General features: G+C 42.5%; 1 protein-coding gene across 1 annotated transcript in view; it reads left to right on the top strand.

Annotated features, from left to right (window-relative positions):
* LOC127048946 (disrupted in schizophrenia 1 protein-like) overlaps window positions 1–19106 on the top strand; it is a 242375-nt gene that overhangs the window by 71396 nt on the left and 151873 nt on the right. The window contains exons 3-4 of the mRNA XM_050949085.1: window positions 7929–8971; window positions 10245–10314. Coding sequence (XP_050805042.1) covers window positions 7997–8971; window positions 10245–10314 — 1045 coding nt within the window. The 5' untranslated portion in view covers window positions 7929–7996. The remainder of the gene's footprint in view (window positions 1–7928; window positions 8972–10244; window positions 10315–19106) is intronic.

Raw genomic sequence — 19106 nt, 5'->3', positions numbered from 1 at the left:
ATGAAGTCAACCCGCCAACCTGAAGCGTATTATCACCAGCAGCTACGCATAGCAACTCTACCATAGCACTCTAACTCAGGAACCAATCCATGCAACAAACCTCGATGCCAACTCTGCCCACGTATCTACATCAGCAGTTACTCTTTGCTTGGTGTTCACACGTCAACTGCTAGAAGAGGGCCTCATCCTCCCTGATTGAACTAACCTAGTTATCTCTAGCCTGATTCTTGCTTGCATATTTATACCTGCCTCTGGAAATTTCCACTACATGCATCCAGTAATGTCTGGTGCTCTTCACAGGAGTAAAGTGCAGTGGTTCCAGTGTTAGTAGGAATCTGTGTTTGCTACGCTGACTTGAAGTGCCTCTTTCTTCCCTGGGCTAAGGTATCTTTTACTTTATGCAATAATAAAGAATGTTTTCCAAGCCAAAAAATCCATTTATTGAAAATAAAATTCATTTATTGAAAAGAGACACAACTGCTTGGGAAACAGGGCAAGGGGGTGGGGAACAATGCAATCACAGATTTGCATATGTCCTGTCTTGAGTGCTGTGCAACGAGTGCTGCACTTCAAGATGGCTAGACTGCATAGTGATGGGTTGAGTGCAATGGGTAAGGGTTGTAGTTTTCATGGCTGGGTGGTGAAGCTACAGGTGTTGGAGGCAGCTGGTGGCAATAAGAACGCGGATGTTGGGGAAAGTGGGTTAGAGGTGACATGGTGGCACAAGGGAAAGAGTTTTGGGACAAGGGGCATGGGGGAGTGGGCATGGGAGTGCTCCGCCTGCATTGCAACAAGTCCACTTGGTGCTCTATGATGCTTAGCAGGCGCTCCATGCTTTGGTTCCGGTGATCCGCATTCTGCTGGCATACCCTCCTTTCACTCTTCTGCCACTTCTGCACTTTTTGATTTTCATTACTTGAATGCTGCATTACTTCATGCAACACGTCTTCCTTGCTTCTACGTGGCCTCTTTCTGATTCTTTGGAGTCTTTCAGCTGGTGATAACATGGACAGCTGAGATCTCAGGGTTGCATCGGTAAAGGCAAAATGCAACACTTAATGGAGGCAGCATTATTCACACCAGACAGAGCAATGATTCCCCTGTACTTAAGGAGGGGAAGCATAGTCTACACAATAACATAATTTGCCCATCCCAAAGCAAGGAGACACAACCCACGGGAGTCCCAAAATGTTGAGTAAGCACAGGGTCAAGTGTGACTGATTGTTTCACGGCTGTACTGTCCTCTGGGTTTTTGTGACTTAGAGAGAGCCAACAGTGGCAGGGGCCCCCTATACCGAACACTGTCCCCATGTTTTCCTCAGGAGTTCGTCCTGGAAGATATCTCGCTGCTGTGCATGACCTGGGAAGTAAGGGAAGTCGTCATCTTCTGCCATGCAGCTTCCGTCCTGGCCCATATGGAGCTTGCCTGTGTGCAGCAGTGGTCCTCCCACCCCTCACGGCACAGTGGCACGGACAAGTTAGCCTGGCTGGGACAAGGACCACAGTAGCTCTCCCAGGAGACCTGCACAAGTGCATTGCCCAAGTTCTGGCTGAGACCTTTGAAGAGATCACTGAGGCCTATTACTGCGATGTGAGAGAGCACATCAACGCCCTATTCCGCTTATAGGCATGCATGCAGCCCTAACCCTCCTCACCCCAAGAGCCCGCACCAAATAACTTCCTTCCCAAAATAAAAGCCACTTATCGGGAACCTCCTCTGGTGTTTGTCCTTCCCCAAGCACTGGCCGCAGCGACTAGCTACCTTCCCTCTGGCTTGAGAACAGCTCCTGGCTGCATGTATCTAGGGATTCTGGAGTGTCTTCCTCTGCCTCACACCCTTGTTCCTGCTTTGCTCCTCGTCCTGCCCTGTTGCAGTGGGCTCTGAACTGTCCATTGTGGTCCCTGAAGTGGAGGTGGGGTTGCTCCCAAGTATCATGTCCAGCTCTTTGTAGAAATGGCAGGTCGCGGGGGCAGCACCAGAGCGGCGGTTTCCCTTGCGGGCTTTGTGGAAGGCATTCCGCAGCTCCTTCACTTTAATCCTGCACTGCAGTGTGTCCTGGTCATGGCCCCTTTCCATCATATCCTTTGAATCTGCCCGAAGGTATCGTAATTCCTACGGCTGGAGCGTAGCTGCAACTGGACAGCTTCCTCCCCCCAAACACTGATGAGGTCCAGCACCTCGTCATTGCTCCATACTGGAGCTTGCCTGGCGCGTGGAGGCATGGTCACCTGGAAAGATTCGCTGAGAGCACTCCGCATCTGGCTGAGCAAACAGGAAGGGATTTTTCAAAATTCCCAGAGAATTTAAAGATCAGGTCTGACAGTTGGTCACCTGAGGGCAGGGCAGTAGAGTTCAAAGTGAAGACCAGAGTGGCTAGCACAGGCAAATGTTATTCCACTCACCAAGGTGGAGTACCAGCAGTTCTGTAGCTGCGGAGTCAGAGCGCTCTACGTGGCTTTCCAATGTGGACGGGTAGTGAGCCAGTGTCCCCAGGGCTCCTTTATTGTGGTGTAACTCGCAAGTATAGCCAAGGCCTCAGTGGGAGATATATTTAAGTTTAGACACATGCACAATGAGGTTGACTCAAGGCAGTGTATGTTGACCTGACTTTGTTGTGTAGACCAGGCCTAACTCTTAAACTTGTAGTGTGAGCTTTATCTGCAGATCTGTATTTATAGCTGTTTTTCCTCTTCAACTGAAGTCTTGTCTATATTAGGAAATTGTTTAACTAAAATAGATTTAGAAATTTGATCTAGTTAAATTGATCCAAATCCTTAACGTTGACACACTTAACTCCATTTAAACTTTGCTTTATATTAGTTTAGTTTCAGTCAAAAATTTAAACAGATTTAAGTGTCTACATTTGGGGTTTGTACTGGTTTAATTAGATCAGTTTTAAATTGGTTTTAGTTAAACCAGTTAAACCCTTTTTGTAGAGACACGGCCTATTCCCGGACTTTGGAATAATCTATGTTACAAACTATTGTGAAAAATATTTTCTTCCAGACTTTCAATACAGTTTGCCCAGAGATAACATTTGGGCTTCTTATCTCTTTTTCTAAAGGAAATAATTAGTTTTAGAATTGACTGACCTTCTCCTGGATTGTGGATTATCTTGCTAGAGACAGATTTTTACTGTCCATTAATCTCCATATCAAATGTTTAAAATAGAAAACTTTTCCTAAATTCCAAAGAGCCTTTCTTCATTACTAGTTTGTCGTCTTACTTCCAGAGCAGATTTCACTAGGTTATCATTTTTTTGCTAGATGACAGCAAATAGAACATCTCACTATTTCCTAAATAGGCGAAGTGATTCACTGCATGACATGTTGCCTTTTTCATTGCTAATGTCTATGATTCTTTCTACTGGGCAAAGGAAAATGTAGAAATGACTAAAATTGAGTTAATCTAATTTATAGTATTCTGAGATGAAATATGGACTTGAACAACAATCCCATGGTAAGATACTTACCTTTTAGAGTGTGCAGAATGATTAAAATGATCTTCAACTAAACTATTTCAGGAAGGACAGTTAGAAGCTAGAATAAGCTCTTGGAAAAGTCTACCAGAAAGCTTTAGCTATTACACCTTTCATGCTTTATTGATCATATTTATGTATTTATAATTATTAGTGTTCTAGCGAAGTGTATGTGAGATTTCAGTTGGAGTTTGGTGAAGTTTGCTGTATGGTTTGTATGCAAAGCTATTACAATAAGTTAGGTTACAGAAATGTACATGATTGTGATTAGATCCAAACAGCCAATACTTAATGTGATGGAATCCCTGGGGTTCAGCCTAGCATCATTGGACCGCTGTGTCCCCTAACCCTCTCCAGCCTAGGTTCTCTCTCACAATGCCTTGCTAGTGATCAGCAGCAAGCCCCTCCAGGCATTATCACTTAGCACAATCACATGTGGAGCCCCACACCCAGCTAGATTGCATGAATGTTCCCAGAGCCACTCACGAATCATACAGAGAAAGGCATCAGCCGAATTCCCCCCCCCCCCCCAGATCCCAGAACTGTACCTCAGGAATATACCGAATTGCACTGCTCAAGATGGGCACTGTACCTTTATTCATTGGTTCACCACTTCATCAACTGAAAGTGGATGTACACCAGCCTTTGAGAACCTGAGCAATTTTGCAGCATACTTCATACAAACTCACTGGTAAAGATCAACAGTAAAACAAATTGAATGACTACAAAAGATAGATTTTAAGTGATGTAGGCAAAAAGTCAGTTAGTTACCGAAAGAAAATAAAATATAAGCACACAGTCTAAACTCTTAACCCTAGTAGACTGCGCAACATCTAGATTAAGCAGTTTTTCTTACCCCACTGGATATTACAATTCATAGTACACAGATTTCACCCTTGAAATCTGGGCCAATCCCCTCATTTGGAGTCTTCAGAATGTCCTTGTTGCTTGCAGCATAGATGAGTGGAGGAGAAAGACCCAGCACGTGCCCTCTGTGTTCTGTTTTATAACCTCAGTCCCATGTGCTTGAGGAACAGAAGTCCAGGCACGTCTGAGGGCATTGCTGAGTCTCCAGGCAAGGCTGAGCAATTCCCTTGGTGTGGTCTCATGCAAGTGAGTCATTGAATTGTAGCTCCCTTGCTGCACAATGGTGGTTATTGGGTTGTTTGACACCCCGCCCAGGTGTTGGTTACTTCCCTTGCTGTTGCCTCTGGGGAGCTAATATCTGGCTGATTGCCCAATTTACAGCATGTTTTAGTGACAACCATAGAGCACAATTCTCATAACTTCATATGCATTAATTATATACATATATGGATAGAGAAATGACTTTCAGCAGATCATAACCTTTCTCTTGATACCTTACAAGGCATGCTTTTTAGGTAAGATCACCATTATATAAAAATGAGGAATATGAGGGTTACAGAACACTCTCCCAAGGTATAGAACGTCACACTCTGTATTAAGATGTGAATGGTCTCTCTTATTTATATTGTTAAACTGTCCAAAATATCCTTTATCTGAAATCTTCAGCATCTTAAGAGAAATCAGAGCCAAAGCTCATCTTATTCTAGTGGCTCTTGTGATCTGAGAAGGTCAAGTGTCAGTGTTAATCAGTCAATCAGTGTATTTTTGCCCAGGAACATAGATTGATGCTGTGCTGTGCCCCAAACCATAACCCAAGCAACGAACAGAGCTTTTTGAAAAGGTATGCTAGAAGAGAGGCCATTCCAGTCTATAGTTGTAGCACATAATGAAATAGTGGATGGGAAGCGTTCATTGCCACTACTTGTTCTGTGTATGATTTTTGCACAGTCCATCTGTACCTCTCACAAGCACTGAATACACACAAAATCTAAAAAAATATGTAGACCCCAAATGGTAAATTCTTTTCTACTTTAGTGCACCTGATTTTTTTTAAAAATGAAAAGCTATTTATAGGTTAAGGATGCAAAGAAAAATGAAGCAAAATTATTAAGTAGATTCTAAACTTCATTCATTTTTAGTATGACCATTTTATATTTGCATAATTTCCTTGCAGAAACTACTGATTTGAGAACAGAATTATTTTGTTTTCCCTTTTTTGATTTGTGTCTGTGTCTCAGATGGTTTAGAACTCAACTCTGTGTGCCATTGAACTGTGGGGATCTCTTCTTAATGATCTATTGCAGTAATAATCTTAATGACACAATATGGCAGTTGAGCACTGTGTGGAGGACCATCTGTCTTCCAAAATTAGCCTTTATGCCTTTATTATTATTATGGAAAGTACTTGATTTGATATTTTTGGTACATACAATATTGTCTACGTTTTTAACTATAAATAAAGTTGTACTTTAGGATTTTTTCACTTTAGAATAACATTTACACATGCCACAGTGTAATAATTGTGACAGGTTTGGTCACAGAGACTCCCTTGGGACTGCCACCTGATGTGCTGGAATTACCTCTGAGCCTGTTTTCCCTGCCAGCTTGGGACTCCAGAACCCTGCCTCATTGAGCCAGATGCAGTAGCCTGCTGCAACACAGACCCACATCTGGTCCACACCCCCAAAGCTGCAGACTTAGGTTACCTGCAGAGCTGTTTTCACTTTATCTCCAGACACCCAGTTCCCAATGGGATCCAAACCCCAAATAAAACAGTTTTACTCTGTGTAAAGCTTATACAGGGCAAACTCATAAATTGTCCGCCCTCTGTAACACGGATAGAGAGATATGCATAGCTGTTTGTTCCCCCAGGTATTAATCACTTACTCTGGGTTAATTAATAAATAAAAGTGATTTTATTAAGTATAAAAAGTAGGATTTAAGTGGTTTCAAGTAATAACAGACAGAACAAAGTAAGTTACCAAGCAAAATAAAGCAAAAACATGCAAGTCTGAGCCTAATACAGGGGTGGCCAACCTGAACCTGAGAAGGAGCCAGAATTTACCAATGTACATTGCCAAAGAGCCACAGTAATAAGTCAGCAGCCCCCCATCAGCTCCCAGCGCATCCCACCCACTGGCAGCCCCACCGATCAGCACCTCCCCCTCCCTCCCTGCACCTCCCGATCAGCTGTTTCTTGGGGTGCAAGAGGCTCTTGGGGGAAGAGGGAGGGCACGGCAGCTCAGGGAAGGTGGTGGGAAGGGATGGAGTGGAGGCAGGGCCTGTGGCCGGGTCAGGAGTTGAGCAGTGAGCACTTACTGGCACGTTAGAAAGTTGGTGCCTGTAGCTCTAGCCCTGGAGTCGGTGCCTATACAAGGAGTCACATATTAACTTCTGAAGAGCTGCATGTGACTCCAGAGCCACAAGTTGGCCACCTCTGGCCTAATACATTAAGAAACGGTTTACAGGTAAAATCTCATTCTCAGCGATGTTCCAATAAGCTTCTTTCACAGACTAGACTCCTTCCTAGTTGGGCCCAATCCTTTCCCCTGGTATAGTCCTTGTTAGCAGACATCTTAGGTGGAAACTAGGGGTTTTCTCATGACTGGAAGTCCCCTTTGTTCTGCTCCACCCCCTTTTTATAGCTTTGGCACAAGGCAGGAATCTTTTGTCTCTCCCCACCCTCTTTCTAAATGGAAAAGTACCAGATTTAAGATGGATTCCAGTATCATGTGACATGGTCACATGTCCTGTGAGATCTCATTCTTCATTACCCACGGGCTGGCTCACACATATGCAGGAAGGCTTGCCGGTAAATAAACCATCTACAACCAATTGTCCAGTCAATGGGAGCCATCAAGATTCTCAACTACCATTAATGGCCCATACTTTGCATAATTACAATAGGACCTCAGAGTTATACTTCACATTTCTAGCTTCAGATACAAGCATAATGCATGCATACAAATAGGAGGAATATATTCAGTAGGTTATAACCTTTGTAATGATACCTTATAGGAGACCTTTTGCATAAAGCATATTCCAGTTGCATCATATTCATACTCCTAAGCATATTTCCATAAAACATTATGGAGTGCAATGTCACAATAATATCTGCTTGAATTTTTAGGGAGAAAATTAAAAAAATAGATGCCCAAGTTATACTGGTAAAATATGCACATGAACTTAAGTAGCTGAGTGGGAGCAAAAGGTGTATGTAAGTTGCACAGCAATTTTGCATTTATTTATTTTCCATATTCAGATTTATGTTCTTTTGTAAATGTGAGCTCAGTGCTATACAAGACATGCAGATTTGTATTTTGAGCACACAGTTGCCTGTTCGGACATATATATGTGCAAATCATCCCAGATCAGAGAGCTGATGGTAGGCCAATGGAATGATAACAGAACACACTTTCCCCCTTTAGATACCCATTCTACAGTATTGTCAATTTCTGTGTGTTTAAAAAGGAATCCATGTTCTGTCTGAATGTTCTGAGGTAATTATTTTCAGATGCTACAGTATTTTAAGCCTAGAAAAATCACACAAACATTTTAAAGACATTTTCTTTATTTTTTCAGATGGTCAGGATCATTCACTGCCTCCTGTCTCTTATCATAAAAAGAAGTTGGCAAAGAGACCAGGATACATGAGACCACAAGCTCCGCAACAGATAAAGTTTCAGCCTCCTGCTCACTGCAAGCCATTCAATCCAAAGGGGCTTGAACATGGCAGAAAGCATTGTAAAGACTTCAAGAACTGCTCTTTGCACAGACTATGCAAAAATGACTTTGAGTTCTTACATTGTAATTCATCTGTAAACAGTACCATAGTTACCACCACTGTGGTAACAACATCGACCACGGCTGGAAATATGACAGGAAGCCTCAGAAATCTGTCAGATCTCAGGATTCAGCCGTCAGAAAACGTAATTCTGCCAGTTTGTCCTGCAGCTGCCACATGTAAAAGAGACTTCTCACCTGTGTGCAGTTCAAATACATGGCAGACTAATCTACTAGTAACTACGTGGGAGACAATCCACGGGGCTAGAGTAAAGGAGCCAAAGAAAATGTACACTTTGGATCAGAAGGAAGTGAATAATAACTGTGTATATAACAACAAAGAAGTCACTTCTTACTCGTCCAGTATTTGGGATAGCTTTAATTCAAGTTTCAGCTTCATACAGCTCTCACTGAACTCAAGTTTTGAAAAAAGTGACACTGAAGGCCAGTCAGATGACAGGGCAACGGAACACACTGTGGAAACAAATGCAACAGGACAAATAGAAAATGTTAATTTACATGAACCAGGGAAGAGACTAAGAAGTTCACACAAAGACGTAGGGGCTTCATCTTGCATCTGTAAGCGTGGTGAGGATTATCAGTGTGCAAGAGAGACCATAGTGAAAGATAAATTGCAGGATTGTGAGATGGTATCTCTTTTGGATACAGATGCAGCATTTTCATGTTCCACAGATTCCTCAGATGCAGCATCTGCTGGTTCTTCTGTTACATCAGGCTATGAAAGTAGCTTTACTGTTAGTGATCACAACTGGGACACCCTGATGAGGAAATATGAACCGGTGCTATTGGACTGCTTGGTTGCGAACCGTACTACATTAAAGGTTGGTAATCACACTGTTTGTTCATGTTCATTTGGTGCTGTGGATTTTTAGACAAATCAATCACTGGGCTGTTGCAGAAGACAGGAAATGTCTGGCTTTTGTGGCTTTGAGGCATTTCTTTATATGGATTTACAGCAGCATAGTGCATGGTTAGAAATGAGAGAGAACTTCTACTCTGTTTCCTTTTCCCAATTTCCTTCTTAAAATAACCAATTTTAATCTTTCTTGTAATGGTTAAAATCGCAATTTCAGCAGACTACAGTAATCTTAATTTCCTTTCGTAATAAGCTGTGGTGTTTCTGTATTAAACAGCTGACACTTCCTCCCAGAAGTGGCTGTATTTTGTTGATGGATGAAGTGACTGGTATTAGTGTGTGAGGGGCCAAACTCTGGCATGGGTTGTGCAGTTGAAACCAGAGGCCCACACAGGGGTTATTGTTGTCCCAGTTTTGAAGAAACTAGATCCATGTAGCCATTGCTCTGCAGGTCTTCCCTATGTAGCACCCTGAAGGGCATTTTGGAACAAGGCTTACAAGTCAAGTGGTATGGTCAACTCACTTGAATACATACGTTGCCTGACCTAGTCTCACAACTTCCTGCTAGATTAATTTTTGTACCATGGATTAAATGTGGGACTGAAGATGGCCAGAAATCAGGTTCACAATAATGCTGCTTTTGCAGCTTTCGTATGTGCTCACTAAGAACAATTACTTTGGTTTCAGGTGTGGAACAACAGTGTGGCTGTATTCATTTAGGATAAGTGCCTGTAAGTGTAAAATGATATTAAGCTTAATCAAAACGTCAGGGTTGGGTCGGAAGAGAACTCAAATCTTTCGGGGTCAGGTCAGGTCTCCTTCTGCTTGTAAGGATTTTGCTTCAGCAGTTGCGTGTCCTGCTTCTGCTGGCCGTCGCCACCTTGCTGCGCTGTGTGCACTGTGCAATGACTGAGCAAAGTTGTCGCAGCACCTCTGTGCAGACCATACAAGGGGTGGTGGCCATTCGGAATGGGGAAAAATGGATGCTGCTGCACTGACCACACAGGAACTAGGCAGTGGCAGCACTGGCTCAGGTTCAAGGGAAAAGGTCAATGTAAATCTGGAAAACAACTCAACCTTCCTGGGATCAGGTGGACTTCGGTCTAGTTTGAGTCCAGGTTGGGCTTAAAAATTAGACCCGAGCAGACTTCTGTTGTAGGGGAGGGGAAAAAAAAGCATCCAAACCCACTCGCGAGTACCCATTGTTGTAGTTAAACTTACGTTTTTTTTTTATACAGATAAAATCCTTAATGTTAAGTCTTCAGAGGCTTCAAGAAAAAGCAATAGAGGCAGATGACTATGATAAAGGTGAGACTTTTTCATTATTGTTTTCATACCAGTTTCAGACTGTTTTCTTTCCCTTTTTAATTTTGTTTTACAATTGCTACACTACTGTGATTGGGTAATGGTGACAAAAGTTCAGTGAGCATGTGGTTGTATTATTTATTATGCAGTACAATGAGGTATAGAAATTAAAGAAAGAAGTAGGTCAGCAACAGGTAGCACAAGAAACAATGCAACAGTTTATTATATTGAGCCACCTCGCAAGGCAAGTATTCACCATCTGGATCAGATACCTTTAAACAGCATGACTTAAAAAATACAAAAATGAGTGAAAGACTTAAATGGGGCAAGGAGGGTACTGATTGCTGATGAAGCATAATTTTCTGTTCACCACAATTAGTCACCACAGTACAGTGGAGACCATAAACAGAAGAAGTGAGGTCAGCAATTTTAGAACACAAGTTGCAACACCAGCTCTTATAAATGTGAATTGTGCCAAGTTGAAGGACAAGCTGAATAGCCACCAAATTGAATCAAATAATCTCAAGTAAAACAATCTAAGATTGCAATATGTATGGTTATTGTCTATGAGAAGATACAGCTGCTAGTGAATACTCTATATTAATAAATGTTTGTCAAATTAAGTGCTTTATAAATATTGTATAATGTGTTGTATATACATCTGAGTATGTGTGCATGTGTAATTAAATGAAAAAACTTTAACACAGGTTACCCAGTGCTAGCTTATGCCCTTCCTGAACACAGAGTTCAGCAAAACTCAAAATTTTGAAAATCAGGAAATAGAGTTAAAATAAATGCTTAACTCTGCCCTGTGAAGCTGCCGGTAGCCACTGGGAATTATCTGCATTACTCCAGCTCCATTCACTGGGTAAGGCTCAGCTGCATTGAATGGTGGAGGAATAAGTTGGAAGAGCTGTGATTGTGATATGAGGAGATCTGGGGATTAGTTTGATGGGCATGTTAGAGCTGTGTTTGTGATATGAGGAGATCTGGGTCTGAGTCCCCCTATGTGTGCTATCAAAGGAAAGAGCTGCTTGTGTACCTTGAGCCTCCAGCATGCATTGTTTCAGTACAGAATTGTGTAGGTTGGGTCATTAGCAGGGCACTGGGGCTTAATGCCATGGGTATTGTCAGTAGTGAGTTGGGATATTAAAACAGTCTGTGGATTTAATGATAGAAAGGGCAAAGTGCAGGTTAAGTTGATATCCTGTGCGCAAGTGTGAAGGGGCTGTAAAAGAGTCTGAACAGGTTGTTAATTTTACAGGTATGGTATTCTCTTGGGGGAGTAGGCTCAGTGTAGGGAATGTTTAGGTAATGCTTGTCCATTACAGTGAAAAGGCAGAGTGGGAGAGTGCATGTTATGGGCATTGTGGGGCATTGGTCAAAGAGGGCAGAGTTAAAGTTGTGGGGGTGTTTACCATAACTCTCTATTATCTGGATTTCAGAAGTTCGAGTTTGGTTGAACTTGATGTTCTGAAAGGGCTTGGGCTTTCACCTGGCCACCTTAACTTTGCACTAATTATGTGTTTTGCCATTTAATTTCCTGTGTGTTTTTTAAACCAAGAGACATGCTTGTTGGTCAAAGTTAGAGGTCGTTAAGGCAGCTGTAGTTGTCACCTAGAGTTGCAGCTGATATGCTACTGTATCTAGTTTATAATTAAAAGATCTGGCTGTTTTATAGTGCTTCTCATCACTAGATCTCAAGGAACTTTACATAATTATCCCCATTTTATGGATAGGAAACCAAGAGACAGAGAGTTGAAGTGACTTGCCCAAGGTCACTCAGCAGGCCAGAGGCAGAGCTAGGAACAGTCCCAGTCCAGTGGTCTTTGCACTAAGCACATGGTTGCTATGTGATTCCTCAGTGCTCTTCCCTCCTCCAGGAGATTTTGTTATAGTGGAATGGGGATAATGGTCGTGCTTTGAACTGTTTCTAATTTGTAGTTGCTAACAGGGCTGGTGAGAGAGATCTCATCCATCGTCAGTCCCCCAAAACCATGACATTTTAATTACAAAGTTGTTCCACTAGCTTTAAGCGTGTGAGAGAAGATTGGTGCCTGTTGCATGTTCCCCACCACGTCTGCCATACCATTTCCTGCAACAAATAGCCTCCCCACCTCTCATAACATTTCCAGCTTCCTTTTCTATCCCATTCAGCCATTAGTTGGCACTGCAGAAGCCATCAACATGTAAGAAGTTGCTTCTTGCCGTCTCCTGCTCTGTGCTGCTACACACATGTATTATACGCAGCAACTTAATGGAGGGCTGCACATGTTACGGGCAGATACTGGTGCACATATAGGGGCAGAGTGGGACTCAGACACCCCTGGAGAGGCAACTCCCACCCCCAAGATTCCAGCTCTCATGGGGAATAAAGAGAGAGGCCCATTCCCTGCTACTCACTCCCATATCAGTTTCCCAATGTCCATCCCCTACCATCCATCCCCATTTATCCCCCTCCCCTTGATGAAGCCCCAACTCCCTTTCCCCCCGTTGCCCTTCACTCTTTCTCTGCCAGCAAGCGTTCATGTCTAATTTCTTTTACAAAAATACTTTGATTCAATCCTTCCCCCTCAAAACAAAACAAAACCCCAACCTCTGACAGAAGCAGATTGTAGCAATATGGCATCTGGCCTTTTTCGACATTCTGTCCAGAGTGGGACTCAGACTGACACTGACTGGGTCAGGTTCCTTCCAAGGACTATTGCTGATCTCTTTCAGTATCCAGCTGGTGTGAAACTTTGAAGGCTAACAGTCCTGATAACTTCTCTGTCCATACATGCTCAGTGTAATACTTTATTGGGATGAAAGTAACTTAAAGGACTTGCCGGTACTACAGAGTCCTGCGGAGGAGGAGGGGCCTCAACTGGAAGAGGCGTGGCCTCTATCAGAGTTGGTGGGGCCTTTAAATCCCGGGGCTTTTAAATGAGGATTTAAAGGGCTTGGGGATTTGGCTGTAGCTAGGAGCTGGGCCCTTTAAATCACCCCCAGAGCTACCAGCTGCACAGGCAGCTGGGAGCCCTGGGGTTTGGGCAGGGGTGAAAGTAATTTACATTTCTTACCCATATGGTCCAACTGCAAGCAACCCACCTCTCCTACGTACTTCATGGATCCCCCTCCCATTGCATGACACAGATAGAGAAAATAAAGTTACTATTACTACTATCAGTATTGCCTGTAATAAAACTTTACTATTGGAATAAGCCTGAAAAAGTGAGAACTCACTGTCACATTTTTCTCCGTGTCTTCCCTCCTCCTCCAGCAAGGCTGCCCTAGGCTCTGTGCTTTCTCCCTGCCTGGCACTCAGCAACTGCAGGGGTTTCTCTCTAGCTTGGAGCAGGGAGACTGGCTGAGGGAGGGAGAAGCCTGCCTCCTGCATAAGAAGGAGGAGTGGGAGGAGGAGAGGAGAAACCAATGCGACAGTGAGTTTTCCCCTTCCACCTGCTTTTATTAGCTCTGGATTTAAGCTGTGCAACCAAATGCTTGTATTTCTTGTGTATATTAGTATTGGAGAGATCCCCTCATCCCAGGGGCTGAAAAGGACTGTCCCTGCCATGGTCAAACACACCCTCCCCCCCAGTTACTGTGAGTGAAATTAACAAGGATGCCAGAAATTGCTCCTAACCCTGGGGGCTGAACGGCTCAGGGAACAGCTGAGTTTAAACTATTCTTATGCAGGGGGCAGGCTTCTCCCTCCCTCAGCCAATCTCCTTTTCTTACTGGTCCTCTGTACCTACCCGTACAGGCTTACTTTCACCTCTGTACTTTATGTGCCTAACTGGAGAAACAAACATTTTGAAATAACAATTTAATTTGATTTCCCCCAAAGGGCCATGCATGCTGTTGGAGTAATGCCTGAGCATTGGACTCCCTGGTTTGATCTCTATCTGTGAGGAAAAAGAAGTTGCCAGAATCTGTCAATTTTTTTTTAAAAAAAAAAGCTGTCCCCTCCCCCCCAAGTGCTGTATCTCAAAAAACCCTTGGTCAAATAGCCCCAAATGTATATCACTAATAGACCACTGTGCTTCCACGAGGCACACCAAATTTCTAGGCAGTGAGTAACTACATAGGTTTTAAAGCACTTAGAAGAGTTGAGCTTTAAACAGAAAGCTGGTCTGAACCTTAATTATAGCTGAACTTTTGTTCTGCTGTAATAAGCATTGGGTATTGTCAGGTAATTTTGTCAATAATTTTTTTTTTCATTTTCAGGGTTTGAAATGGGAGGGAGATGGTCTTTGGTAAAGAGAGTACTATTTTATGTCCCGATGAAATTGAGTCCAGAGTTGACTAAACTATGAGCTGCAGAAAATCCCCATTTCTACCTGTTTAATTTATTACCCACTTTCCAACTTCTGCTGCAATTGAGGCTTACAAATGAGGCAGGGATTCTGCAGACAACTGTTTCCTTCACTGCATAACATTGCCTCATTTACTATCCATTCTGTGCAATGAATGAGGGAAAGGCCCTGTGGAAAAACTATGTAATCATGTAATTGAATTCTGTGGGTAAAATTCTCAGAGCTCCTATTCCATTTTAAAAGTTACTTAGTAACTTAGATACTTAGGAACCTAAATCTCATTGACTTTCAATCAGGCTTAGGCTTTTCCGTGTCTAAGGGTATGTCTACATCTACAGTTTTGCAGCGCTGGTTGTTACAGCTGTATTAGTACAGCTGTATAGGGCCAGCGCTGCAGAGTGGCCACACTTACAGCAACCAGCGCTGCAAGTGGTGTTAGATGTGGCCACACTGCAGCGCTGTTGGGTGGCTTGCAGGGGGGTTCGGGGAACGCGAGAGCACACCGCGGGGAAGGAGACCTGCTTGCGGGGGGGTTCGGGGAACGCGAGAGCAAACCGCGGGGAAGGAGACCTGCTTGCGGGGGGGTTCGGGGAACGCGAGAGCAAACCGCGGGGAAGGAGACCTGCTTGATTACCAGAGAGGCTGCCTCAGGTATGCTGGGATACCTGCTTATTCCACGGAGGTCAAGAAAAACGCTGGTGAGTGTCTACACCTGATGACCAGCGCTGGATCACCAGCGCTGGATCCTCTACACCCGAGGTTCGACCGGGTGTACGGCCAGCGCTGCAAACAGGGAGTTGCAGCGCTGGTAATGCCCTGCAGATGTGTACACCTCCTAAGTTGCAGCGCTGTAACCCCCTCACCAGCGCTGCAACTTTGTGATGTAGACAAGGCCTAAGTTACTTTTGAAAATGAAACTTACTCCTCAGTCACTTAGGTGTGCTTGTTTTTCTTTTTTAATTTTACCCTATAACAAAATGCATACCTACGTATACTTAATTCTAGCACTTCGTAACTTGTGAGTTCTTGACCTACTTTCTCTTGTGGGTCTTTATTCCTCTTCTGATGCAATATTCAGCCAATTTTTGAGAGTACTTTTTATCATTTTCCTAACATCTGAGCTGACTTCTCTAGTTTTTTCTTTGTGAAATGCACATTGCTCATCTCAAGGGAAAGACTCTGATTGAGAATGTATAGTGTAGCAAGAAGAATTAGAACTGTGACCTCTCTTTCTCCTTGTGAGGTGGTGGTGTTTCAGTTTTGCTTTTAGAAACTACTTTGTATCCTACTGAGACTAGCAAAGTCATACCTGGTGAAAAGTTAAGTTTTAAAACTTATTAAAGAGCTGACGGATTTATTTAGTGCCAATTTCTATCTAAAATGTCTGAAATCTATTTTTTTCATGCATATTGTTAGAAAGGGATGAAGATACTGAACATCTATTACTAGAAATGTGATGTAAAAATGTAAATAGATACATAGGTATGAAAGGGAGAAAAACTGAAACAATGCATACAGTGCTTTGAAAGTATACTATGTTTTAATAAAAATATATCTTTGAAATTTTGGGGTTTTCTTTGTGCATGTAGTGACTTTTCTAGTCAAAAGCAGAACTGCCATTCAAGTGTATTAAATAGCCTGTAATATTTGCCACATAGGGTTAGACCACTGCTGGTCCATCTAGTCTGAGGATTTTCAAAGACGGGGGAAACTGCGGTGTAGTGCAGTTAGTCAGTTGTGCAATGCCGTGTGTGTGTGTGTGTGTGTGTGTGAGAGAGAGAGAGAGAGAGAATGAAGGATGTAGGCAAGTGATCAACATATACCCTGAAATATGAAATCTGATTACTGCCATAATTGTTATGGTTTGCATAACTGCAAATGTTATCACTCTTTTTAGGATTATTGAATCCTCTTCAGCTGCAGTAATAGACTATTGCTAAAACAACAGATTTTCAAACTTATGGTGCTCACCCTTTAAAATTCCTCTCATCCTGCAAAGAAGGGTTTTTTTTTTTTTTTGGTTTTTTTTTTAAAGGAATACAGTGGTAGGAAATGCTCTACAGTACAGGAGGAATTCTAAACGCCTAGGACTATGGGTCTGTACTCTAAGCTTTAGAATCATGCAGTTTTTCTTCTGTAAATAAGATGGTATAGTGACAGCCAAGGAAAACATACAGTGATTGTATATGGAACAGAAAAAAGTCAATCTTTATTTAAAAAATGAGCAGAAGTTATTTGAGGAAACAGGCACAATTAATTGAATTTTATAGAAAAAGATGCTAAAATGAGACTGAAGAACCAAATAATTGCAAAATCTTGCTTTTGACACCTCCTCTCTTTTCTACTTCTCCACCCCTTTAATTACTATAGTTTTTGACAAATTATGGAAAGTAAAATGTAAATTGAATGAGATCTATGCTGCTGGGAGGTGAAATGACTTTTCTATTCAAAAGCACTCTATTCGCCTTTGTGTTTTTATCTACTACCGTTGCCCCAGACAAAAAAAGTATTATATAAACATATATTGTTAATGGTGATACAAAAGGAAAGTGATTGCCCTTGATTCCCTCTAGTGAATGTCAAGATACTTGAAAGTGGAAATTAACAGATAACCCTAAATGTTCAAAGCAGTAGATGATGGTATAGCCATGAAACTCACTTTGGTTTTAATAGATGTTTGTGCAGCCACAATTATCCACAAATTTGAAAAATTAGATTTGAATATCTTTTAGTAGTATTTTCAATAAACATAAAGGTTCTAGCACAGTGCTACATATATAGTAGTGCCAAGCCTTTTTACATAGTGTACCTTCCCTTGTACACAGACGTATTTCCAACACAAATACTTCCCCCTTTGGTATTTTTTTGTCAAATGCATATTCCGTTAGATGAATCACCCCTGCTCCCTGTTTAATTTTAAATGTAAAATGTAAAATATCAGGATTTATTACACCTTTTATTACCCGCTATACAATCTGTGTGGTTAAATATAATGAAATGTCTCATTTGTTTCTGTATTTACTTACAGTCTCCTCTTGATGGCCACATTACTGTATTTTTTCCAAGCAGGTGTAATGCCCTGGGAATGTGATAACAGCATTTTGCCTTACATAGCATATAGCAGAAATTGGTCTTTTCTCCATGGATCGCTTGGAGTGTTGTCGTGGCTCATTATTCACGATGGCGCTTGACAGCTCCAAGGTTAAACATGCTGCTGCAAAAAATAAAAGCAGCACATTTTTGTGTCTATGGGAGTTGGGCTTGCAAGGGTAGCAGTATAGGCTTTTTTTGTGTGGCACAGTTGCATGTCTAAACATTTAAAAACCCTTTTATTTTCCTTTATAAGCTCCCAAGAGCTCCTGGAGTAATTTTCATTGCCCTCAGTAGCACCAGATGCTGGGGGCAGACTGTCTGACATGAAGTTTCAGGGTCAAGTCTGTTGCTGAGCTCCACATCCTTGTGTAGCCAGCTGTTACTTCAAAATTAACTATGTACAAATAGTTTAAAAAATAACTGAATCTCATCCATTCAGGAATGAGAACACACAGACTTCCTGCTTGGAACTGGTGGAAAATGCTGACTTACCCTGGAGAACTAGGTTCTGTTGGGAGTCTGGATTCTCCAAAGCAGGTGGTATAATGGAATAGAACAATTCTTCGCAGAGCCGTTGTGTCAGCTTGAATGTAGAGAACATACAACATATGTCATGACAGAGCCTATCCTACCTCTGCAAGCATAAATAGTATGGTAGGTATTTTTGTTCATAGTAACCTATGAAGCCTTCAGCTATTTTAGCTTATAATTTAACAGGGCTTGATAATATAAGCTGGTGGGTTCTCTCACTGGCTGGTGCACCAAAGAAGATTGTCCAGCCATGTTCCAGTTTTTTCTGTTAAGGGTGTTTCCCTAAGAGCCCCTCAGTGCCAACTAGTAGAGGGCCGTCAATACTGTAACTCATATCAGGCTGGACACACTCACTACCCTCAATGCACTGTTGTCATATGTATCTGAAAGGTGTCATATAATGTCTCATGTGAAAACTGCTGGACCCAAAAATCGTTGTGTGATGTGTGTGTTATATATAGGGCTCCTACCAAATCCACAGTACATTTTGATCGATTTCACGGTCATAGGGTTTAAAAAATCATACATTTCATTATTTAACCTATTTAAATCTGAAATATCATGGTGGTGTAATTGTAGGAGGTGTTGGGGTGTGTGTGCAAGGTTGTTGAAGGGGAGGTTACACCTTTACTTCTGCGCTGCTGCTGGTGGTGGCAATGCCTTCAGGGCTGGGCAGTTGGAAAGTAGCAGTTTCTGGCTGAGATCCCAGCTCTGAAGGCAGAGCTGCTGCCAGCAGCAAGAGTGGCATGGTATGGTATTGCCACCCTTCTGTGTTGCTGCCTGCAGAGCTGGGCCCTCTGTCAGCAGCCGCCACGCTCCAGCTGCCCAGCTCTGAAGGCAGCAGCACAGAAGTAAGGGTGGCAATACCATACC

This window comes from Gopherus flavomarginatus, chromosome 4, assembly GCF_025201925.1.
Source record: "Gopherus flavomarginatus isolate rGopFla2 chromosome 4, rGopFla2.mat.asm, whole genome shotgun sequence".
NCBI lineage: Eukaryota > Metazoa > Chordata > Testudines > Testudinidae > Gopherus > Gopherus flavomarginatus.
This window is presented reverse-complemented; position numbering and strand designations above follow the sequence as displayed.